Source organism: Hipposideros armiger, unplaced genomic scaffold (assembly GCF_001890085.2).
Source record: "Hipposideros armiger isolate ML-2016 unplaced genomic scaffold, ASM189008v1 scaffold_286, whole genome shotgun sequence".
Classification (NCBI taxonomy): Eukaryota; Metazoa; Chordata; class Mammalia; order Chiroptera; family Hipposideridae; genus Hipposideros; species Hipposideros armiger.
Genome location: NW_017731636.1, coordinates 353,756 through 372,655, shown reverse-complemented (window position 1 = coordinate 372,655; position 18,900 = coordinate 353,756). Strand labels below are relative to the sequence as shown.

Below are 18,900 nucleotides of genomic sequence, written 5' to 3'. Positions count from 1 at the left end.
AGGACCTGGCCCTGTCCCAGAGTGTTCAGTGGGGGATGGGAATGCTGGGGACCCAGGGTAGGTACCAGTCCCACCAGGGGGCACAAGGGCTTGGTGAGGGCCGAGTTGGGGCTTGCACTGGGGCTGTGCTCCCTCTGGACCAGAGGCCAGTCTGGATGCCCTGGGTGGGGCCGGGTTAGTAGGTCAAAGGCAGGAGGGACCCAGTAGGCCAGAGCATGGATTGCCTGGCCATGGACGCACCGTGACCTTGTGCTGTCCTGTAAGGTTGGGTGACTCGCAGAGTAGCTGTGTCTCTGACACAGTAAGGGCGCAGGGCGTGGAGCCGATGAGCACTGTGTAGTTAAGCCTCGAGTTGCCGGGTGCTGGTGGCAGGAGGTTCCGGCCCTGTGGGGGTGGGGGTGAACCAGAGCGCCCCACTGGCCCCTGCTTGCACCGCCGCCCCATACCCCTAACCCCACCCGCTGACTAAGGCCCACCTTGAGGATGAGTGGGGAGCTAGGCTTCAGCTCCAGGAGGCCAGTGGGGCTGAGCGGCTCCAGCACGGGGTCGGGGAAGTAGAGGAAGGAGGAGGCATTGAGCACTAGCAGGGCGCGCACATCATCCATGACAAAGCCCAGCTCGTCGGGCCGCTCCCCCAGCTCCGGTGGGGTGCGGGTGGGGTTGTCCACCGAAGGGGCCCGGCACACCATGGTGGTGTCATTGTACACCAGGCAGCTCTGGGAACACAGGTACGGGGACACTGGGTTGGCTGTTCCTTGCATGGAGCCAGGCCCCCTGAGGGGCTACAGCCATGCATGCATGCAGGGCAGCCAGCGCCGGGTTCCTTCCCTGGGGCCCCCAACCACAGCCGCGGCCATGGGAGCTCAAGCTGCATTGGGGGGTGGGGGTGGGGGGCTACGGGGGATGGCGCGGGCAAGCGAGGACTCACGTTCTCCCTCTCGACACCTCCATACTTGGCCCGGATGCGGGGTTCTCGGACGGTGCCCAGATTGGTGCCCGTGACTGTTAGAAGGGTCCCTCCACTAGAAGGGAGAGGGTGTGGGTCATGGGGTGAAGCTCTGCCCTGGCCCAGCACGAACAGGTGGGGCCAGAAATGCCACCTGGATTCCCGGAAGATGTAGGCAGGTTGCAATCTCTCAGCACTGGAACTCCGATTGCAGCAACCACATCTCGAAGCAGACAGTGGTCCATCATCCTGAGAGCTGCAGCTTGGACGTCTTATCTTTGTTCATTTTTTAAAAGAGTGTAGCACCACAGAGTTTAGAGGGATTTTTGTTGCTGCATCCACAGCACAGCAGTGACCACAGTCTTAAACTTTGCTGTTTCTATTCCCACCCCTAGAAACAGACCAGGGCAGCATAGGGAGAGTACGGCCACATCCTGCCCAGCCCTAAGCCAGGCACCACCACTGTAAGGAAACTCCATCAGAAATTCCACTAGTTCCTCCAAACAAACAAACAAAAAATCTGGTGGTGGGACTGCACAAGGAAGGAGAGGAGAGCCCAGTGCGTAAGCTCTATCTTGGGGGGGCCTCGCATGGGACAGGGGAGCACCAGGGCTCAGGGCACATCGGGGCAGCCCCACCTGTTGATGCTCCACTCAGGATCGATCTTCAGGATGGTGGGGTCCTCGGTGTAGTTGTACTTCACCTCAGGGTTGGTGAGCTGGGCACGGTTGATGTTGATGATAATGGGGGCACTGCCAGGGCTCTGCCCGGGGGGTGTCAGACATCGGATCTCCCTGGAATTCCGCCTGGAGGGGCCCAGTGTGACAGTCAGGAACAGGTGAGGAAGCTCACCTCCCAGGTGGGCTAAGTGTCCAGGCTCCATCACAGACCGGCGTGTGTGGGCAAGTTACTCCCCAGACCTCACCAGCCCATCTATAAACCAAAACCTGTCTCCAGGTGACCAATGAAGGCTATGACCACTCTCCCATCAGCTCCTCTGAGGGGCCAGGCGCGTGTCTGCCCACCTTGGGCCCCAGCCTGACCCTCTCCTTCACACTGTCCTGCTTGGTATTCGGGGGCTTATCTGACTGACCCACCAGTTGCGGGGTGGATGCTGCCTGCCCCACTCACTCTCCAGGTACCCAGTCAGCAAGCCTACCCATGCCCAGGCTTGCTCGAGCCTGGCCCGGGCAGGCATCATGAGTTCTGTTGGGTGGTAAGGGGGCTTACAGGGGTCTCAGCACAGCCTTGCAGCAGCCCGGTCAGTTGCCCAGGGATGGCCGGCAGGACAGAGCATGCGGGACTCTGACCTTCCCACCTGCTGCAGTGCTGCCTCCACACAGCCTGTGCTTCTGGTGCCAGGAGGGGAGGTGCGCCACGATCAGTGCCAACTCTGGCTGTACTTAGGAACGCACACACCTTCCCTCTATACTGTCCCCTGATGTGAAACTCAGGCTAAGTCCAAATCTGGGCTGTAAGCAAAATGAGCCAGCAGGGTGGAGGGACTGGGTGACCCCCATTGGGCAGCCAGCCAGTCACTGCCTACACCTGGGTTCCTATCCCCTAGCTCCTTCAGCACAGCTGGGAGGTCCCGCAGCCACCAGGCCAGCGAGCACAGCAAGGCTGCAAACACCAATAATTTGTCTGATAACGGGTAATTACTGCAGGAAAATATTTAAAGGGCTGCTCCATTATCATCCCTAATCTAGAATTATCCACTTCAAGCCTTGGGGCTTTTAAGATTTCTTTTTTCGCTCTTAAAAAAAATTTTTTTTAAACACTTATTATGTTCCCAAGGAATCCCCCCACCCCAGGACAGGGAAGTTGTGCCTGATCCTTGGGCCCAGGCCCTGCCCACCTGCCAGCTCTGCCCGCCTGCCTTTCCCACTCCTGTCTCAATGGTAACCTTCTCAGCCTCTGGTTTCCATAGTGATCACCCTGGCCAGGTTCTCCACACTCCCCTTGTTTCCCAGGCAACAGGAAGGGACATGCAGCTATCTGAACCAACCACCACCAGGGAAAGGCGGGCTTCCCTGGCCCCCCACTCCCCGTCCACACCCCTTACCAGGAGAAGGAGCAAGGCCGGCCACCGATAGACACAGCCACGTCACTGCCTGCATTCAGGTGGCTGCCCTCGATGCCAATCCAGGTGCCCCCTGAAAGAGGCCCCCGGGCAGGGCTCACGCGGTAAAAGGTTGGAGTCTATGGGAAGAAGGAACTTGCTGGAGTCCCAGGAAAGCCCCACCCCTTGGGCCAGAGGCCTGTGTGCATCTCCAGCCATGCCCAGGCCCTGTGCTCATTGGCTCTCAGACACAGCCCACAGGCAGGGTGCACAGGGGAACCTGGCATGAAGCCCCAGAGACGAGGAGGGGAGGGAGACCAGGAGCAGAGGTGTTGCTAAACAAAGAGGTGCACGGGAAAACAAGGGGCCCCTCACCTGAGGTGGCCTTTGGGCCAGGCCAGCCCCTGCAGACAAAGGCCTCGCAGCTCCCCAGGCCACTCAGGAGGAGAGAGTCCTGGGCTGAGAGGGGTGGGGCTTACCACAAAGGTGAAGCGCTTGGGCGACAGGGCCCGGAACTGGGGGGAGCAGTCCCGCACGCACACCTCCACCAGGGCATCGTGGGCCCGCACAGTGCTGGCATCACCAATCTCGCACACGATCCTGCGGGGAACCAGGGGCCTCAGCGGGCTATGGGGTCCAGTGGGTCTCACGCCTCCCCTGCCCACCTGGGAGGCACTCACTGCTCGGCGCTGATATACTCGCTCTCCACGGGGCTGCACAGCACCTTGCCCACACGCACGCCCAGCTGCACGTCCTCAAAGCGCAGGCCCAGGTTCTCGCCCATAATGGTGAGCCGTGTGCCTCCCTGCCGAGGGCCCGTCTCAGGGGACAGCTGTGGGGAGGCAGGGGCTTGGGCTGCTGAAGGCCATCCCGGGCCAGAAGGGGCTGCCCAGGGGAGGCAGCTGGGCGGTCAGAGCCATCCCCAACCCTGGTGGCCCAGGAGGTCCATCTACCTTGAGAATCTTGGGGTCTGTGCAGCGGCTGCCACCATGGCGAGCATGCATCCAGGCGGCAGGCAAGTCAGCAGGGCAGTGAGGACGCAGGGAGCAGCGGCGCTCGGCCACACACCAGCCACACTCGAAGCGAGGGTCAGCTTTGAGGCAGAGGCCACAGCTCTCTCGCAGGGCCGGGCACTTGTAGAGGTGGGCTGTGGGGGAACGGAGGGGACACAGTCAGCTCGGCTTGCCCATGGCCCTGCCCCTTGGGGGTTGCCCCACCCGACTCACCCTGGATGTTCTGAGGGTTATCAATGACAAAGTTGTTGTTCCACACCACTGACAGGTTCACAGGCAGGTCGCTGATATCATTGCCCTCATAGAAGTACTACGGGCAGCAGAGAGGGTGGTCAGGCCATAGCCCCATGGGGCAGGTCAGGGCTTGCATGCCCCTCCTGGCCCCCTCTGGGACTTGGTGGGGCAGGGTCTGGGGGCTTTGCCTCTCCAGACTGGCATTTCCAATCTGAAGCTGGATACCACCCAGAACTGCCTGCCCACCAACCAACCTAGGGGACTAAGTCTCTCCCGCCATGCCCAGCTCTCCCTGCGTCCCTGCCCCCCAGGTCTTCCTTCCCGGTGGCCACAGCCCCCACTCTCCAGCCAAGCCTGTACCCAGCAGCTACATGAGGTGTACCCTCCAGGGTGACCTCCCCACTTTCCCTTGTAGTCAGCCCTACCAGGAAACCAGGACTTCCCAGCTAAACCCCTTGAACGGGTCATCAGGGATGCTTTATGAACTTCCGTTTCTTTGTCTGCCAAATGAGCTCAGTGATCCCGTGCCCTCAGCATAGTCTGGCCAAAAGCACTGTCAGGTGAGGCTGAGCCACCCCAGGAAACTCACTGCTCTCTCTCCTGACTGCATTCTTCTTGAACAGGTAGGGAAACCAAGGCGTGCCAGTGGTCAGAGAGAGCCAGAGAGGGCCTCCAGACCATCAGCTCAGCACCGCTCCCTCCACCCACCAGCGGAGGTTTTGGCTTTGCAAAGATTACCACCACTAAATCCACTAAACTTGATAAAAAGCTTTGAAAATGTCATCCTATTAGATCTGAGGCTCCAAACATGAAGCTTCTTGGCACTCGGGCAATACCCACCCACCTGCTAGTAGCGTGCAAATGCACATGCAGCTGTGAAGTTTCTGCCTGGTCACATGGGATATACGAGGAGCTGGATGCTTGGACGCTGTTGCCCTGACCTTGGCCCTCTTGGAAGTACTGGGTGATGATGGCGTGTGGGCATTTCCACGCATCCTCAATCTGGCCTCCTAACCCATGCATGTCCCAAAGACTGCACACAAAGCCACGTGTAGCCTGACACATCTAAATTGCCCTCTCCCGTGTCCGAGGTGTCCTCTCTCCAAAGGTTTGGGTGGCTCTTGGCAGGGTCCCACCTGCACACCCAGGCACATCCGAGGGGCATGGCACTCATCTGGGGAGTCTGAAGTGTGTCTGAACACCTGACTGTGCTCATGAACAGAAACCAGTTTCTAAGGCTGTGAGGGTGACCAGCCTAGTCCAGCTGAAGGGGTCCCCAGAAGCCCCCTGCTGGCTTCTGCCTGCCTTACCGAGGAGTTCTGGCACTGTAGGCTGGAGCTATTGAAGCGCAGGGCAGTGACACGGGTTGGGCTTCCCGGGATGTGGAAGAGGCACTCGTACCCACGCTGGCCCGACTGTGGCTGCGGCAGGTTCCGGGCAGCCAGGGTGATGGGCTTTACCACGCCCACTGGCACATAGATCTGGGTGGAGGGTAGGATCTGCGGGCAGTCCTGGGGGTGACAAGGCTTTGGCTGAGCCCAGAGTTGGAGGCCAGTGAGCAGGGTATACCCCACTGGAGCCCAGACTGCAGCCTGTGTGCACAGCCTGTGCTTCTCTGGGGCAAGCACCACCGTTCCCACTTTATACACTGGTAGGCTAAGGACGTCAGAAACAGCCAGCTGAGCCAGAGGCAGGGAGCCTGAGTTCTGTACTCCACCAAGCTGTGTGGCTGCATTCTGCGCCCTGGTGCAGACCCTCTCCCCGTTTGGCTCAGTGTGTCCTGCCTAGCGTTCTAGGACCCCACCGTTTAGCCACCGAAGGGCCCCATCTGGCCCACAGCTGCAAAGGCCCTTGAGACAGAATTAGCCAAGAATGATGCGTTGGGGGCTGCAAGCTCAGCTGGGGGCCCGGAGAGCATGTAAAAATAGCCAGAGCCAGGCAGAAAACCAGTAGAGGCCCCCAGGGCCAGCATTTTGACAACAATAACTGATGCAACAGCCCAGCTCCTTTGCAGCATACTGGCAGCAGCCGCGTGAGGAAACGGCCCCACGGGCACGCCACCGAGCTGGGCTTTAAATAGAGATGCTGAAAACAGGCCGTAATCCCTGAGGCCTGCAACAGTTCCCAACACAGTGTGGGCCAGGGCCCAGCATCAGCTCTGCAGAGGTTTTGGGGCCTGAGGAGGGGGCCTGGAGTTGGACCTGGCCCCTTGGGAGGCACTGGGGAAGCAGAGCCCGCCAGGCAGGCTAACCACTTACCTTGGGTCTGCAGGGTGCCCTCGTCTCCACCAAGGAGAGGCAGGTGCTGGTGATACATATGGAGGGCCACCGGCTCTGCACTCAGGGGCCCTCCCCTATGCCAGCACGCCCAGCCCAGCCCTCAAGCCCAGGGACCCTCCTGCTGCCTCCCCAGACCTTGGCTGCTCCTCCTGGGGCCCCCAAGCTTCCCCGGCTTGTCCCCGCCACCAGGATGGCCTCACTGTCTCCCCACCACACATCTTCCATCTGCACACACTATCTCAGCTGCCCGGGAGGCCAGAACCACTGTTAGTCTTGGGTGTAGGATCTGTGGCCCCCCAGCTAGTCTCCGTGGCTGGGCTCCAGCACCTGCGGACCCCAGCCATGAAAAGGGGTCAGCTCAGGGCTCTGACTTTCCTTTCAGGTCCTGTGAACGGCCTGAGATCAAGCCGAGATGGGAGAAAGATGAACAGTGTGGACGAGTACACCAGGCTCTTCCTTGACAGGATCTGCCTCCCAGCATTCAAGGGGCTCTGGGTCTGTAAACTGGCTCAAGTCTGGGAAGTGAGTGAGGGGCTACAACTCTCTTTATATGATTCAAGATAGACTTTTATTCACTAGACCTACAACTCTCTGCTTACACAGATCAAGTAAGGGTTTAGAAAAGTGCCCCTCTATTCCACTTGTAGGGACACCATGAACAGGGTGCGTCCCTCCTGTTAAGGAGGCTACCAGGAGGGAAGGCACATGACCCTGCTATGGAAATGCCAGCCACCCCTCTCATTCCTAGAGAGGCCAGGTCCAGAGAGCCTAGCAGGAAGTCCTGGCTGCTGGGCTTGGGCTATTTTAGAGTGAGTGCTGGGTCTGCTTCAGGGCGCTCCACATGGGACGTCTGCCAGGGCATCCACCCAGCGACCAGCTGCCCCCTCAGTGTCCTTCCCTAACATGTTCTGGTGGCTTTCACCTCAAGCAACCCAAGCAACTGTGAGAGAGCAGGGATGGAGCAAGGAATGGGGTTCTTGGGAACTCCTTCCCATGGGGTAGGGAATTAAGACACTGCGGAGTGAGCATGCTTCTGAGTGAGGGGTGGCTCCAGGTAAGAACCCAGAACCAGAGATGGGAAGGGGGCGCCTAGGCTGGGAGCCCAAGTCTTTCCAAACAACGTTATCAGTTAAGTCTGGATATGTGACACTCCTTAGAAACATCCCCATTAAACCTGAGACTATAGCTTAAGAGGAAGTATCTGTGGAATGAACCCATCCCCTACTATCCCTGCGTGGACCCCAGGATCACACCCAGCCCAGCCCTGCATGGGCAAACTCCTTGGGCGGGGTCCATACTTGCTGCCCCACTTCCCCTGGCCGTCATGGCCCACATCAGCACTTGTGAGGTCCCCAAAGCCCCAGGGTCACTAACCCACTGGGATCAGTCCCACCAGCTTCCTACTGCCAGAGAGCCTCTGTCCACCCCCAGGGCACCTTTCCCCAGCTCCTCACACAGGCCACACTAGCAAGGAAGCCCACTGCCCACCCGCTATGCCCCGGCTCTTACACCACTCGCTCTCACAGACACTGTTATCCCCAGACGTCCAGGGTCCCTGCGGACTCTCAGCCTGTGCCACACTGCTGTTTTCTCCCATGATGTACAACAAAAGTCCAGAGGGTGACTGGGGGGGAAGGGGGGCAGGGGGGTGGCCAGAGGAGGCTGTGAGGAGGGAGCCCTGTGCATGCTGTACTTCCTCTGCCCCAGGCCTGTCCATGGAAATCCAGACCAGCTACAGCCCCCAAGTACCCCACAGCCGGGAAACCCACACCCTCCAGCCCTTCCTGTCCCACCAACAGGCATGGTGTCACTGTAAAGGAAAGGGCCCTGGCTTCAAGTCCCAGCTCTGTACCTGCAAGATGGACATGGGGACCCCTGCCTGTTACCACCCTACCTAGCAGGTCCTGGATCGGCCCAGCCTGGTTCTGAGAATCTGGGTTCCAGGAGTAACAACACTACTGCTCCTACATAAAATCAGTGCCTTGCCCAGGCTCCAAATAATCACTATCTAATTACTGCCAGGTACCGCGCAGGACCTCGGATGGCTCCAGGAACTGACAGTTTCCCTGCAGGTTATAGGCTGACACGTTCCCTTGTCCACATGGACTCAGGGCACCAGGCCTGACCATCCAGACATCTCACGCTCCAGGCTCCCACGGCCCTTTGTGGATAGTGCCCTCCCCACATCGTCTCCCAAGGGGGCCCACTGGCCTGCAGCCCCCAAGCAGAGGCTCAGAGACCGGGGTTTGTCTGAGGCTTCTCTGCCTCCCCCCAGGATCACAAAAGAGAGCCAATGACCACCAACAAATGCCACTGGCTGACCTCAGGCCAAGACAGCCCTGAAGGATATCCCCAACCCACAGACCTTGTGTTTGGCATCCCAGCCACCCACAGGAGCTCTCCCAGGCCCACCTGGGGGCATACCCAGTTCCACTGCACCTCCGAAAGCCTGAGTCCCCCAGGACAGCCTTACCTCGGACACGTTGACACGGCCCTCTAGGAAGGCGCAGTCAGCAGCGTTGTCTGTGCACACATGGCGGTATTTGCACCAGTGACAGGGGAAGGAGCCATTGACACATGACAGGCAGCTGCAGGGAGAGAAGCGGGCACTGAGGTTAGGCAGCCTGCGCCCCTCCCAGCTGCCACACAGGGCCGCGCCACACCACACTCCTGCAGCGGCTATTCCCGGGGCCAGCCCACAGCCTTTGCACTGGCTGATCCTCCACCTGCTCAGAGAGGCCTTCTGTGTCAGCTGGTCTCGCCTGCTGAACTGCCCCGTGCTCTCCTCCTATTCATTGCTCTTTCCCCAGACCCTCGATCGCGTGGCAGCCCACTCCAGAGACAGCAGGCAGAACTTGACTGATGATAGACATGTCTAAATCCACTATGGTGACCACTGGCTACACCACGACACACATGACAATTAACACTAGAAATGTGTTAGTGACGCTAAGGAATTACATTTTAAATTCCACCTTGTCTTAACTTAGATTTAAACTTCAGTGGCTAGCAACTTCCACTGAGCTGGACTTAGCCATAGGAGATATCCACCACCCCCACCAAAACGCAGGCTCCACCTAGGAGAGCTTGTCCCATTTATTCGGAAATGTCCCCAAGGCCTGGACAGAGTTCTTGTGGTGCTCTGGCCCCCGCAGCCTCGTGCAGCTGGCACCCAGGCAAATGCCGCTGGCTAGTCTCGAGAACCTCCCAACCCACCGGCTACCCGGCTTCTCTTCAGACCCAATCCCCTCCAGCTCCGGAGTGCAGACCCCTGCCCCAAAGATCCACCTAAGACAGAGAGGTTGTACCCTAGTAATAAAAACACCCAGGCCTCATTAACAAAGGAAGGTACGGCTGGGGCTGAACCCACCGCCCCCACACCCCATGCTGGCCCTTCCAATGCTGGGCACCCCCAGGTCAGGGATGGGGCTGAGGGCACCCCTGTGCCCAGTGCCCCCAGCCTATGGCAGGATGCACAGTAGGTCCTCAGCCTCTCCCGTTCTTCCTGCTGCTCACAGGCAAGACAAAGTAGCAGACTAGCATCTGGGCCAACACCAGGGAGAGTTCCCACCTGACCTCCATGCCCTGGCCTCTCCACACCCCTAATCCCCAGCCCCACCTCGGTGGCATAAGACAGAGAGGACCAAGACTCCTAGCTGTCCCAGAACAGCAGGTACTGAGTGTCCTGTCCCATGGCACACCATTTCCCATCTAGACGATTCAGCAGCTTCCCCCCAACTCCCTGCCTCACTCTGGTGCCCACAGGCCATTCCACACTAGAGGTGAATGGTGAGACTCCCCACCAGCCCACCCGCTCTGACTGCAGCCCCGGCTTCAGGCTCATCTGGCCCCTCTGTGGTCCTGACCTTCATTCAGGCCACGGAGCACTGCCCCATCAGAAGTCAGTGCTAAAGACACTCACGACTGGTGAACGCTGCAGTTGTAGAAGACGAAGTCCACGGATGCAAACTTCTTGCCTGTTTCCTTAGACTTCAGGTACAGCTTTACCACTCGCTGGTCTCCTGCAGGGCAGTGCAGGCCCAAGTCACCAGGGCCACTCGACGCAGCGTAATCCAGGATCCCCACGTAGGGCAATCCCCGAACAGGGAAAGACCTTACCAAGGACCCTCCCAACCACCAAGTGCACAGCCCCTGGTCGCACCCCCACCCCTCTGACTCGCGGACCCCTGAGTACAAAGGGTGGGCCCCCTGCGTCTTTGCAACTGTGGTCCCTAACTCCTTTCTACACTGCCCCCATGGAGGCATCTTCTCCTAACCCTGCCATCCTCCTCAGTCACCATGTGACACCCATTCATTCTCTGTCCCCAACGACAGCACACCTCCCCAGCAGAAGGCCCCTGTGCGTGCTGCCCAGGCCCAATCATACTGCACTCACCCTGGCCCTGCGTGATGGGCGCCACCTCCCCAGCAGAGGGCGAGTGGCAGTGGATGCGACCGTCTTCCAGGATGCTCTCGGACTCAGTGAAGTCCTCAAAGGAGCAGTTGACACCGACCGAGAGGTCAGGCACGTTCCAGGCCTGCAGTACAAGCTGTGGCAACCGAGGCAAGAGGTGTGGGTGAGCAGGGTCCCATCACCCTGCCCCGTCCCCCCACCCATCCTGGGTGGCCACACTCACCGGGACCTGGGACATGGTGACAGAGACATTGCGAGGCTGCACAGTCAGCTGCACACACTGCAGCAGGTCTGAGGCGAAGCGCTGAGGCTCCTCTGCCCGCTCACAGGCATCCTGACGCGAGCAGCTACGGGCAGCAGGGGCTGGGCTTGGCACAGGCATGGAGGCCCGAGTGACCCAGCCCCTAGCCCCTGCTTAGCAGGGCCAAGCCCTGCACTCGGGGAAGCCCATCAGCTTCACTATACCCCATTTTTACTGGGGTGGGCCTGGGCTGGTCATCACTCAGCAGGTCACAGGAAACCACCAAACCCAGGGCGCCTTGCCCATGGGAGACCCAGAGGAGCTTAGAGGAGAGCTGTGACCACCTGAGGTGCACAGCAAGGCCGTGTGGAGTAGACCTCACCTGCCCGCCCCCGCCCCCACCTAGACTCACATGCTATGCAGGACACACCAACCGCAGTGGGGGTCCCGAGAGCCGAGGCAGAGCTCACATGATGTGTACTGCACACAGCTCTCTACAGGCACTCGCATCACCTGGCAGGAGGGGGACTCAGTGTCAAGCCTCTGCAAGGCCCATCCCAGGGACCCTTCCAGCCTCACCTCCTTGGCACCACTGTGTGCCCCCAGCCCCACACACTAGGGATCCCGCCATCTCGGCACTTCCTGCTTGGTCTATTCAAAAGCCAGTCCTGGGTGACGCTGCCTTGGCCGAGTCAGGCCTCTCCTCTGGGAGTCCAGGGTGGCGGCGGCCAGGGAGCAAGCAAGCTTGTACATGTTAGCCACTCAGAGATGAACCAACTGGTCCTGCCAGAGTTATCCTCCGTCTCCCAAACTTCCTGAGAGAGCCATGGCTCATCGGCCCCAAGCCTAAGCAGAGAGGCAGGCTAGGCCCCGCTTACCTCGACCCCGTCTGCTTGGCCCTGAGGTCCCCAGAGAGGTGGGAGAACCCAACGGCCAGGAGGGGCAGAGGAGAAGCAAGAGCTAGCTAAGAGGGAAGGCAGGTCTTTCCCACCTGTCCCCCAACTCAACCCTGCTCCCAACTGCCGTGAGGTCGCCAGGTTGAGCAGAAGGGCAGAAGCTGGCTGCAAGCAGGCCAGGCCAGGAACATAAGCACATGGCCTTGAAGAGCTGTGCCAGGCCAGTCACAGGCCTCACAGAGGTTCCCACCACATAGATGAGGCCAGTGCTGGGCCAGGTCACAGTCCGAGAGCTCAGCCCCAAATGCATGCCCTAAACCCTGTAATGACACGAATATCCTGACAATGCTCTCATTCAAGTATTTTCTCCCGTGGACATTAAGTCATTCAGGGAGGGGGTGGGAATTCTAAACATGGCCCAAGAGAACCTAGAGGCAGCATGGACAGTGTGGGCCCATGGCGGCCACACCCAGCTCCCCAGGGATGGCCCACCCACGTACATCCAGCAATGTAGCACCTACCTGCTTTTCCGTCATGGTGTAGAGGTACTGGCGATCAGGGCTGAGGACCAGGTCACGCAGGATGGGGCTGCCCTCTTGGGCTACCACACTTTCGTAGGCCAGCGCTGGCCGGCCACCAGGGTTGGCCAAGTCCACCAGGATCTATGGCAGTGAGGGCTTGAGTGAAGCTGAGCCAATGCCCTTGTGCCCTAGCCCTATGCTCACTTAAGGTGAGGGTCTGGAGCAACTCCCCCAGCGACCGCCCCCAAAGCCCTACAAAAACAAGGCCACGGTCCCCACCCCACCCCACCCCAAGCAGCCTACATAGGACAAACAGCATACCGGTGGGCTGGTCCTGGCCTATCCCCTTCATCAGTGAACAGATGCCACAGCCCAGAAGTGGGGGTCGCTGGGGGTTGGAGACAACCACAACCCCACACCCCTCACCCACCACTGAGCGGAACAGCCATACCCAATGCAAAGGTGGCAGGTATCCCTGCAAGTGCACCACCTTCCCTGGGCCAGGCTGGGCCTCCCAGAGGGGGGATATTTGTGGGGAAAGGAAAGAGGCAGCAGGGGCCTGAAGGGAGCATGGAAGTTCCAGAGCACCTGAGAAGTGAGACCCCAGGAGCCACCAGGGTGGGGAGGTGGTGGCATAAGTGTCAGGGGAGGAGCCCCCGGTCATCCTGGAGTCGGGGTACACCCCCAGAGAAGGGCAGGCATCTCATTAGCTTGGAAATATATTCCAGATACCAAACTGGGCGTTAATTAGCCAGCTCTTCTCCGAAGCTTGCGATGGTACAAGTATTTTTAGTTACTTTTACCAAACAAATGTATTTAATTAACAGAGACCCAGGGGGCTTTCCAGAGATGGGACTCTGGGGCAGCTCAGCCAGTCTGGGCAGACTCCCAGGGCACAGGGCAGCAGGTCCTACTCAGGCCCCTCGCTGCTCTGGCTATAGCCCGCTGGCCAGCCCACCTCTCCACCTCCACGTCAGGGTCGTGGGGTCTGGGCCAGGGCTCAGCCGAGTACCCCTGCTTTGCACCCCCACACAGAATGGTCAGAGCGGGCCTGACTGACTGGGGTGGGCTGCAGGGAAGGTAAAAGCCCCTGGCTCCTGACTCGGACCAGCTCCAACAGGGGCTGGACAAGGGTCGCCAGCCAGGATGCGGTGCTGTGTCTCTGGGCCCGAGGCTGCTGGCAATGGGAGAGAGGGAGGGCCGCATTCCTGAGAGCTCGGGGCCACCCCCACATCCGCTCAGCTGCCTCCCTGCCAGGCAATCAGGCTTAAGTCAAACCAGATCCGGAAGAGCAGTGCCTCGCACTGGACAGGGGGTAGCAGCCCTAGGCTGGGCCTGTAGCTGCCCAAATAGCTCCGGCCTGGCCTCTGAGAGGAGGGTACCAGGTGAGGGACCCCCAGCCTCAGAGCCCCTGCGGATGGGAACTGGACAGAACCCCATCCTGCACCTAGCTGATTCCCACAAATGTCCTGCCTTGTTTGAGTGGGCAGCCTGCAGGAAGGTGCTGCTCACAGGAAGTCTGAGGTCAGCTCCTTGAGCCAGCTGGGCCCAGGAGGGACATCAGCCACGGGGGAGAGCCCAGGAAGCCCGACGTCTCTGGAGCCACACTGCCCAGACACAGCCCTGGTGCAGACACCCCCCAGCTGTGTCTCCCTGGTAGGGTGCTCGGAACCTAGCTCTGCCTCGGTTTCCCTACCTGTCAAATGGGAATGACAGCCTTCCCCACACCAAAGCTTTTCTGAGAATTAAATGAGGACAAAGCCAGCGTACCAAACAGGAACACGAGGGAGCCAGGCCCACAGCAACCACCGACCCCCAGCAGCCAGTCACAGGTCTGGCAAAGCCGGCCTGGACAGCAGCCAGAGAATAGGAGACCGAAGAACAGGGCAGGGTCCCAGTGGAGACCCAGAGCTCCAGACCCAGTCTCAAACCAAATGACTGGAAACAGGACTCTGGATTTCTCCCCAAGATCTGACCCTCCCCTGCCCCCATCCCTGAAACATGCCTCCAGTAGCACTCAGAAAGAAGCCCAGGCCTGCCCCACCCCACACAGTGCCAGGCCTATGGCCCTTCCTCTAACACCCTAGCCTGGTCTCTCTCACCATAGAACGCCTGCCTCTAGGGCCTTGACAGAGGGCACTCTCGAGGTATCTGCTGAACAGGAACACTTGAGGGGCCGCAGCCTCTCCTACCCTGACCACCAGGGGCCACATGGTGCCAGTCCTGACCCCCACCAGGCCTGCATGCCCCTCCCCTCTCAGAGGTGAGAGCATGGGCTGAGGCATGGATGTCACATGAAGGGGCGACCCCCACCCAACAGGGGACAAGGGAAATTTTGTAGGCAAGGTCACATCCAGGGGGCACATCAGCTCTGAGGCATGGCAGGGGGCAAACAGGGAGTGGGCCTCCTCCATGGGGTCCTGGGGCAGGTGGGAGAAGGGAGGCAGGCCATGCCTGGGTTCCGGAATGCCCCCTCCCCTGGGTCAGCAGCGTGCCGACAGGTGGCACCCAACAGCTGCGACAGGGAACATACACATCCAGCTGTCCATCTACCATGCACCCATCTGTCCAACACTGGACAGCCCCCAGCTCTTAAACACACACAGGGAAATGGGGCATTTCTGAAGGGCACAAAGCAAGGGAGGCATTGGGAGGCAGAGCCCACAGGCCAGAGGGTAGATGTGACATGGGTGACAGGCCCACACCGTGCACTGAGTAGCCATGGTCCAGGCTCAGCAGGGCCCCTGCATGTACACATGTGACAGTCGGGGGGGTCTGGGAATAACCAGTCCTGGGGACATGCCTGCTACATCCTGGCTAGTGTTCAGGCTACACGGCTTGTGCAGCACAGACATGTAGACTGAGGCTCACAAGGGCCCTGAACCAGGCCAGCTGCACTTGGGGACACAGAGTCTGCCCCAAAAGTGGGAGGAGGGATTCAGCATGCCACCAGGAGGGCATTCCAGGGAGAATGGGCGTATAAGGCTGGCACAGGGCTAGGTGACTGGCAGGACATCAGGACACATGCCGCTGGCAGCGCGTGTGCCAATGCCACACCCACAGCTGTCCACTCTAGGGCCACCCAATTGGAGGCGACCCACCCTGGGGCTGTTGGGCCTGCTGAGCACACAGGAGACTTCTGGATTCCCCTGGTATCCCCCCCCCCACCTCCAGCTGTCGTCTCTGTGCTTGGTAAACCTTTCTCCCAAAACCACCAGAATCTTCAACGACTGGCTGCGACTGCCCTCCCTACCATCTCCCACCACAAAAAACCTCAGGGCCCAAACCCAGCCCTGCCCACAGAGGTCCTTCTGCCATGGTACCCTTCCCCATCCCTGCTGAGAAGGGAGCCCTACCTCCACAGAGATGGCTTTAGTGGAGCTCTCTAGCCTCCTTGGGCAAGCCTCCTAGGCCGCTCCGGGCCTGGGTACCTACCCACCCAGAGGGCTCAGAGGGGCATGGACACCACCACCCAGCCTCTGCCTGGGCTCTCTAGCCCTATCCACTTCTCCCCCACTCCTCCTTATCCCTCTGTACTGGGAGCCCTTTGGATTCTGAGTCAAGGCACAAGGGCTGTCAGCACCCCCAGGGAGGGACCAAGCCCTGGAGCCAAGGCCAGGTAAGGTGCTAATCATGGGCCAGGCACCTAACACCACCACCATGGGGCATCACCTGCCCTCCCCAGATGGGCCAGGGAGCAGGTTCACCCCTTCACCCCTTCACCCCCAGGTCCCTGCAGAGGGAGCCCTGCCCAGGGCCAAGGGGAAATGGCTAGCAGCAGGTAGGTGGTCCTTGGCTCTGGAGGCCCCAGCCCCAGGATGGCCCAGACAGCTGCCCCCGCACCCATCACTGGATGGCCCTGGCCAACTGCTGCAGGCAGGCAGCTGACAGCCCAGCCAGGTCAGCTGTCCATCCAGCCCAGAGCTAACAAAGGGCCCATTCTCCAGGCTGAGGGCAGGCGGGGGCACCAGGGAGGATGTCTGGCCTGTCCAAGTTGCTTGCCAAGGCCGGCACGCGCCCTAGCCGCCTGGAGGCAGGGGGCTGCCCAACTTGGCCAGGAATAGGAGAGGAAAAAGTTCCCTGCTGTGCCCACCCCAAGATGGCGACCCTCATGTCCCTATCTGTGAAGTGGGGTTGCGTTCATTGAGCCGATTCCTGGTCTCCAGATGGGGGTGGGCATGGGGGTGGGAGGAGTAGGACAGGCCCATGGCAGGACAGGCGGAGGATCGGGGAGCAACCAGCAAGCCGGCCACTCATAGGGCCGGGGCCTCACAGGCATCCCCCTCCTCCTGTAGATGCAGCTGTCAAGCCTGTTCCCGGACCCCTCCTTACCACCTCACGGGCTGCCACAGGATTCCCCCCTCATCTGTCTGGGGTCAGGTTCCAGGCCCCTTCCTGGAATGGTTCTCAGAAAGGCCAGGAAGAATTTGATACTGGAAAAGCAATTAGCAATTTCCTCTTGGCAGTAACTGGATAATTAAAACATGATTTGCAGGAGGCTGGATGGCTGTAATTGGGCCAGACACACCTGGCAAGGTGTGGGGGGAGGTTTCCAGCAATCTTGTCTTTCCCACCCCAACCCTCAATACACAGAGGACAATAGGGGCCAACCAACACAAGCAGTGGTCCTCCCTGACACTCGGTCTCATCTTGCGACAGATAACCACCTCACAGGATTGAGTGAGAATTCAGAGAAGCTCAAGGTTCCAAATGATGGGGAGGCCAGCTTGCTGGAAGCTCCCTGGAGACTGGGCCCCTAAGGCTCAACCCTGCAGAAGGGCAGAGGTGCACAGCTTCCCTGAAGCATCTGACCACTGCTGCAGAGGCCGTACAAAGCTAGGCCACAAGGCGGTGTACACTGCATGGCTTTCCACTGGCTGTCCTCAGCTGGGATGTGACCAAGGTGCCCACTGCAGCCTGAGATTTAACTAGCACCCGGTGCAACCACTAATGCTGTGGTAATCAGCAGTGACCATCCGGCCTGATGTTCTTATCTCAAACCCAAAAGCTGTCCACTGCCTACCCTGTCATCCATGATTCCAGCGCCCCACAAGGCTGGGCCCTCACAGACTGACATCACCCACACTACCCCCACCCACTGGGTCCCCAGAATGAGCAGGTAGATGCAAGTCCCTTCCATTTTCTCAAAGCCACCATGGTCTTCTGGTTCCCTGTCCCCACCCAGGCGAGCCTTCCAAAGCCTCTCTCAGAATCTTGTGGGACAGCTCCCTGCCCCCATTATGCTGACCACTGCCGGGTTAGCAGTGACTTGCCCACCACATGCAGAACAAGGAGGTACTACCTGATGCCTCTCCTTCCTCAGTTCCCAGCATGCACTAGGGTACCTGAGCTTAGGTCATGCTGCTCTCTCCCCCTGTAACACCCTTCCCAGCACACTCCCCGGTCCCCTGGGCTATTCCATCTCACTGCGCTGCCAGGGGCTCCCACACCCTGACCCCCAAGAGGCCAGATTCTGGAGGGCAGGGCCCTGTGTGCTGAGTGGGAGAGGAACTGCACATTGTGGGCAATAACCTTGGGGCCTCATGAAGCTGCCCCCACCAGGCTCGCCATGGGCGTGGGCATGCAAGGAACTGAGCACAAGGAAGCCAATGCTGGCCTGCACCAGCAAGTGTCATTCTTATCAAAGGTGCTCAGGGGCTCCTGCTAGGGCTGAAGCCTGATTAGCCAGACCCCATAGGGAGGAGGACCTGGAGTGCAGGGTCTGAGGCAGGACCCTCCATGCTTGCCTGTGGACAGCTCCACTAGCCACCATCTGGTGGGAAGCAGAGGCAATGCTCATGTGGCGTGGACTCGGACAAGGGGCTAGACAGACCCATAGGGTGAACAAGAGGTCCCTGTGACGTTCTGGCTCAGCCCACCATGGCCAGCCACGTCCAGGAGAACCACAAAGAGCAGGATACACAGATGTCCGCAGGGCATCATGCAATGCCATCCAAAGGTTTTAGAGGTGATTGCCCTTAGCAGGGAGGGGCAGTACACCCATGGGGCACACAGGCATAGCAGCTAAGACAGGAAGCAGGTCACCAGGGCCATTCCACTCCCCACCAACAACCCCCAGAGTAGTGAACGCCACCATGACCAGTCACCTGCCATCTGTATGACTGCATGCTGACCGATCACTCTGCCAGGCAGTGCTATACATCACCAGAAACACCTGGAGATTCAAGACGGAAAGACAACAGAAATGCAGTGCTGAGTTCACGGGAGCCGCACACAGAAACTCATGCAGTAGCACTGCTGTCACAGACCCACGTGGAACACACCATGCCCACC

At 59.7% G+C, this 18,900-nt stretch overlaps 1 protein-coding gene across 1 annotated transcript in view; it reads right to left on the bottom strand.

Annotated features, from left to right (window-relative positions):
* The window catches only part of PLXNA1 (plexin A1), a 51,117-nt gene that overhangs the window by 18,033 nt on the left and 14,184 nt on the right, over positions 1–18,900 (bottom strand). The window contains exons 4-19 of the mRNA XM_019658664.1: positions 12,607–12,747; positions 11,602–11,702; positions 11,172–11,295; positions 10,931–11,084; positions 10,457–10,556; positions 9,008–9,122; positions 5,566–5,766; positions 4,235–4,331; positions 3,962–4,155; positions 3,689–3,840; positions 3,488–3,608; positions 3,012–3,148; positions 1,585–1,752; positions 929–1,022; positions 477–716; positions 241–384 (exon numbers count right to left, since the gene is read on the bottom strand). Of these exons, the coding sequence (XP_019514209.1) occupies positions 241–384; positions 477–716; positions 929–1,022; positions 1,585–1,752; positions 3,012–3,148; positions 3,488–3,608; positions 3,689–3,840; positions 3,962–4,155; positions 4,235–4,331; positions 5,566–5,766; positions 9,008–9,122; positions 10,457–10,556; positions 10,931–11,084; positions 11,172–11,295; positions 11,602–11,702; positions 12,607–12,747 (2,283 nt within the window). The remainder of the gene's footprint in view (positions 1–240; positions 385–476; positions 717–928; positions 1,023–1,584; positions 1,753–3,011; positions 3,149–3,487; positions 3,609–3,688; positions 3,841–3,961; positions 4,156–4,234; positions 4,332–5,565; positions 5,767–9,007; positions 9,123–10,456; positions 10,557–10,930; positions 11,085–11,171; positions 11,296–11,601; positions 11,703–12,606; positions 12,748–18,900) is intronic.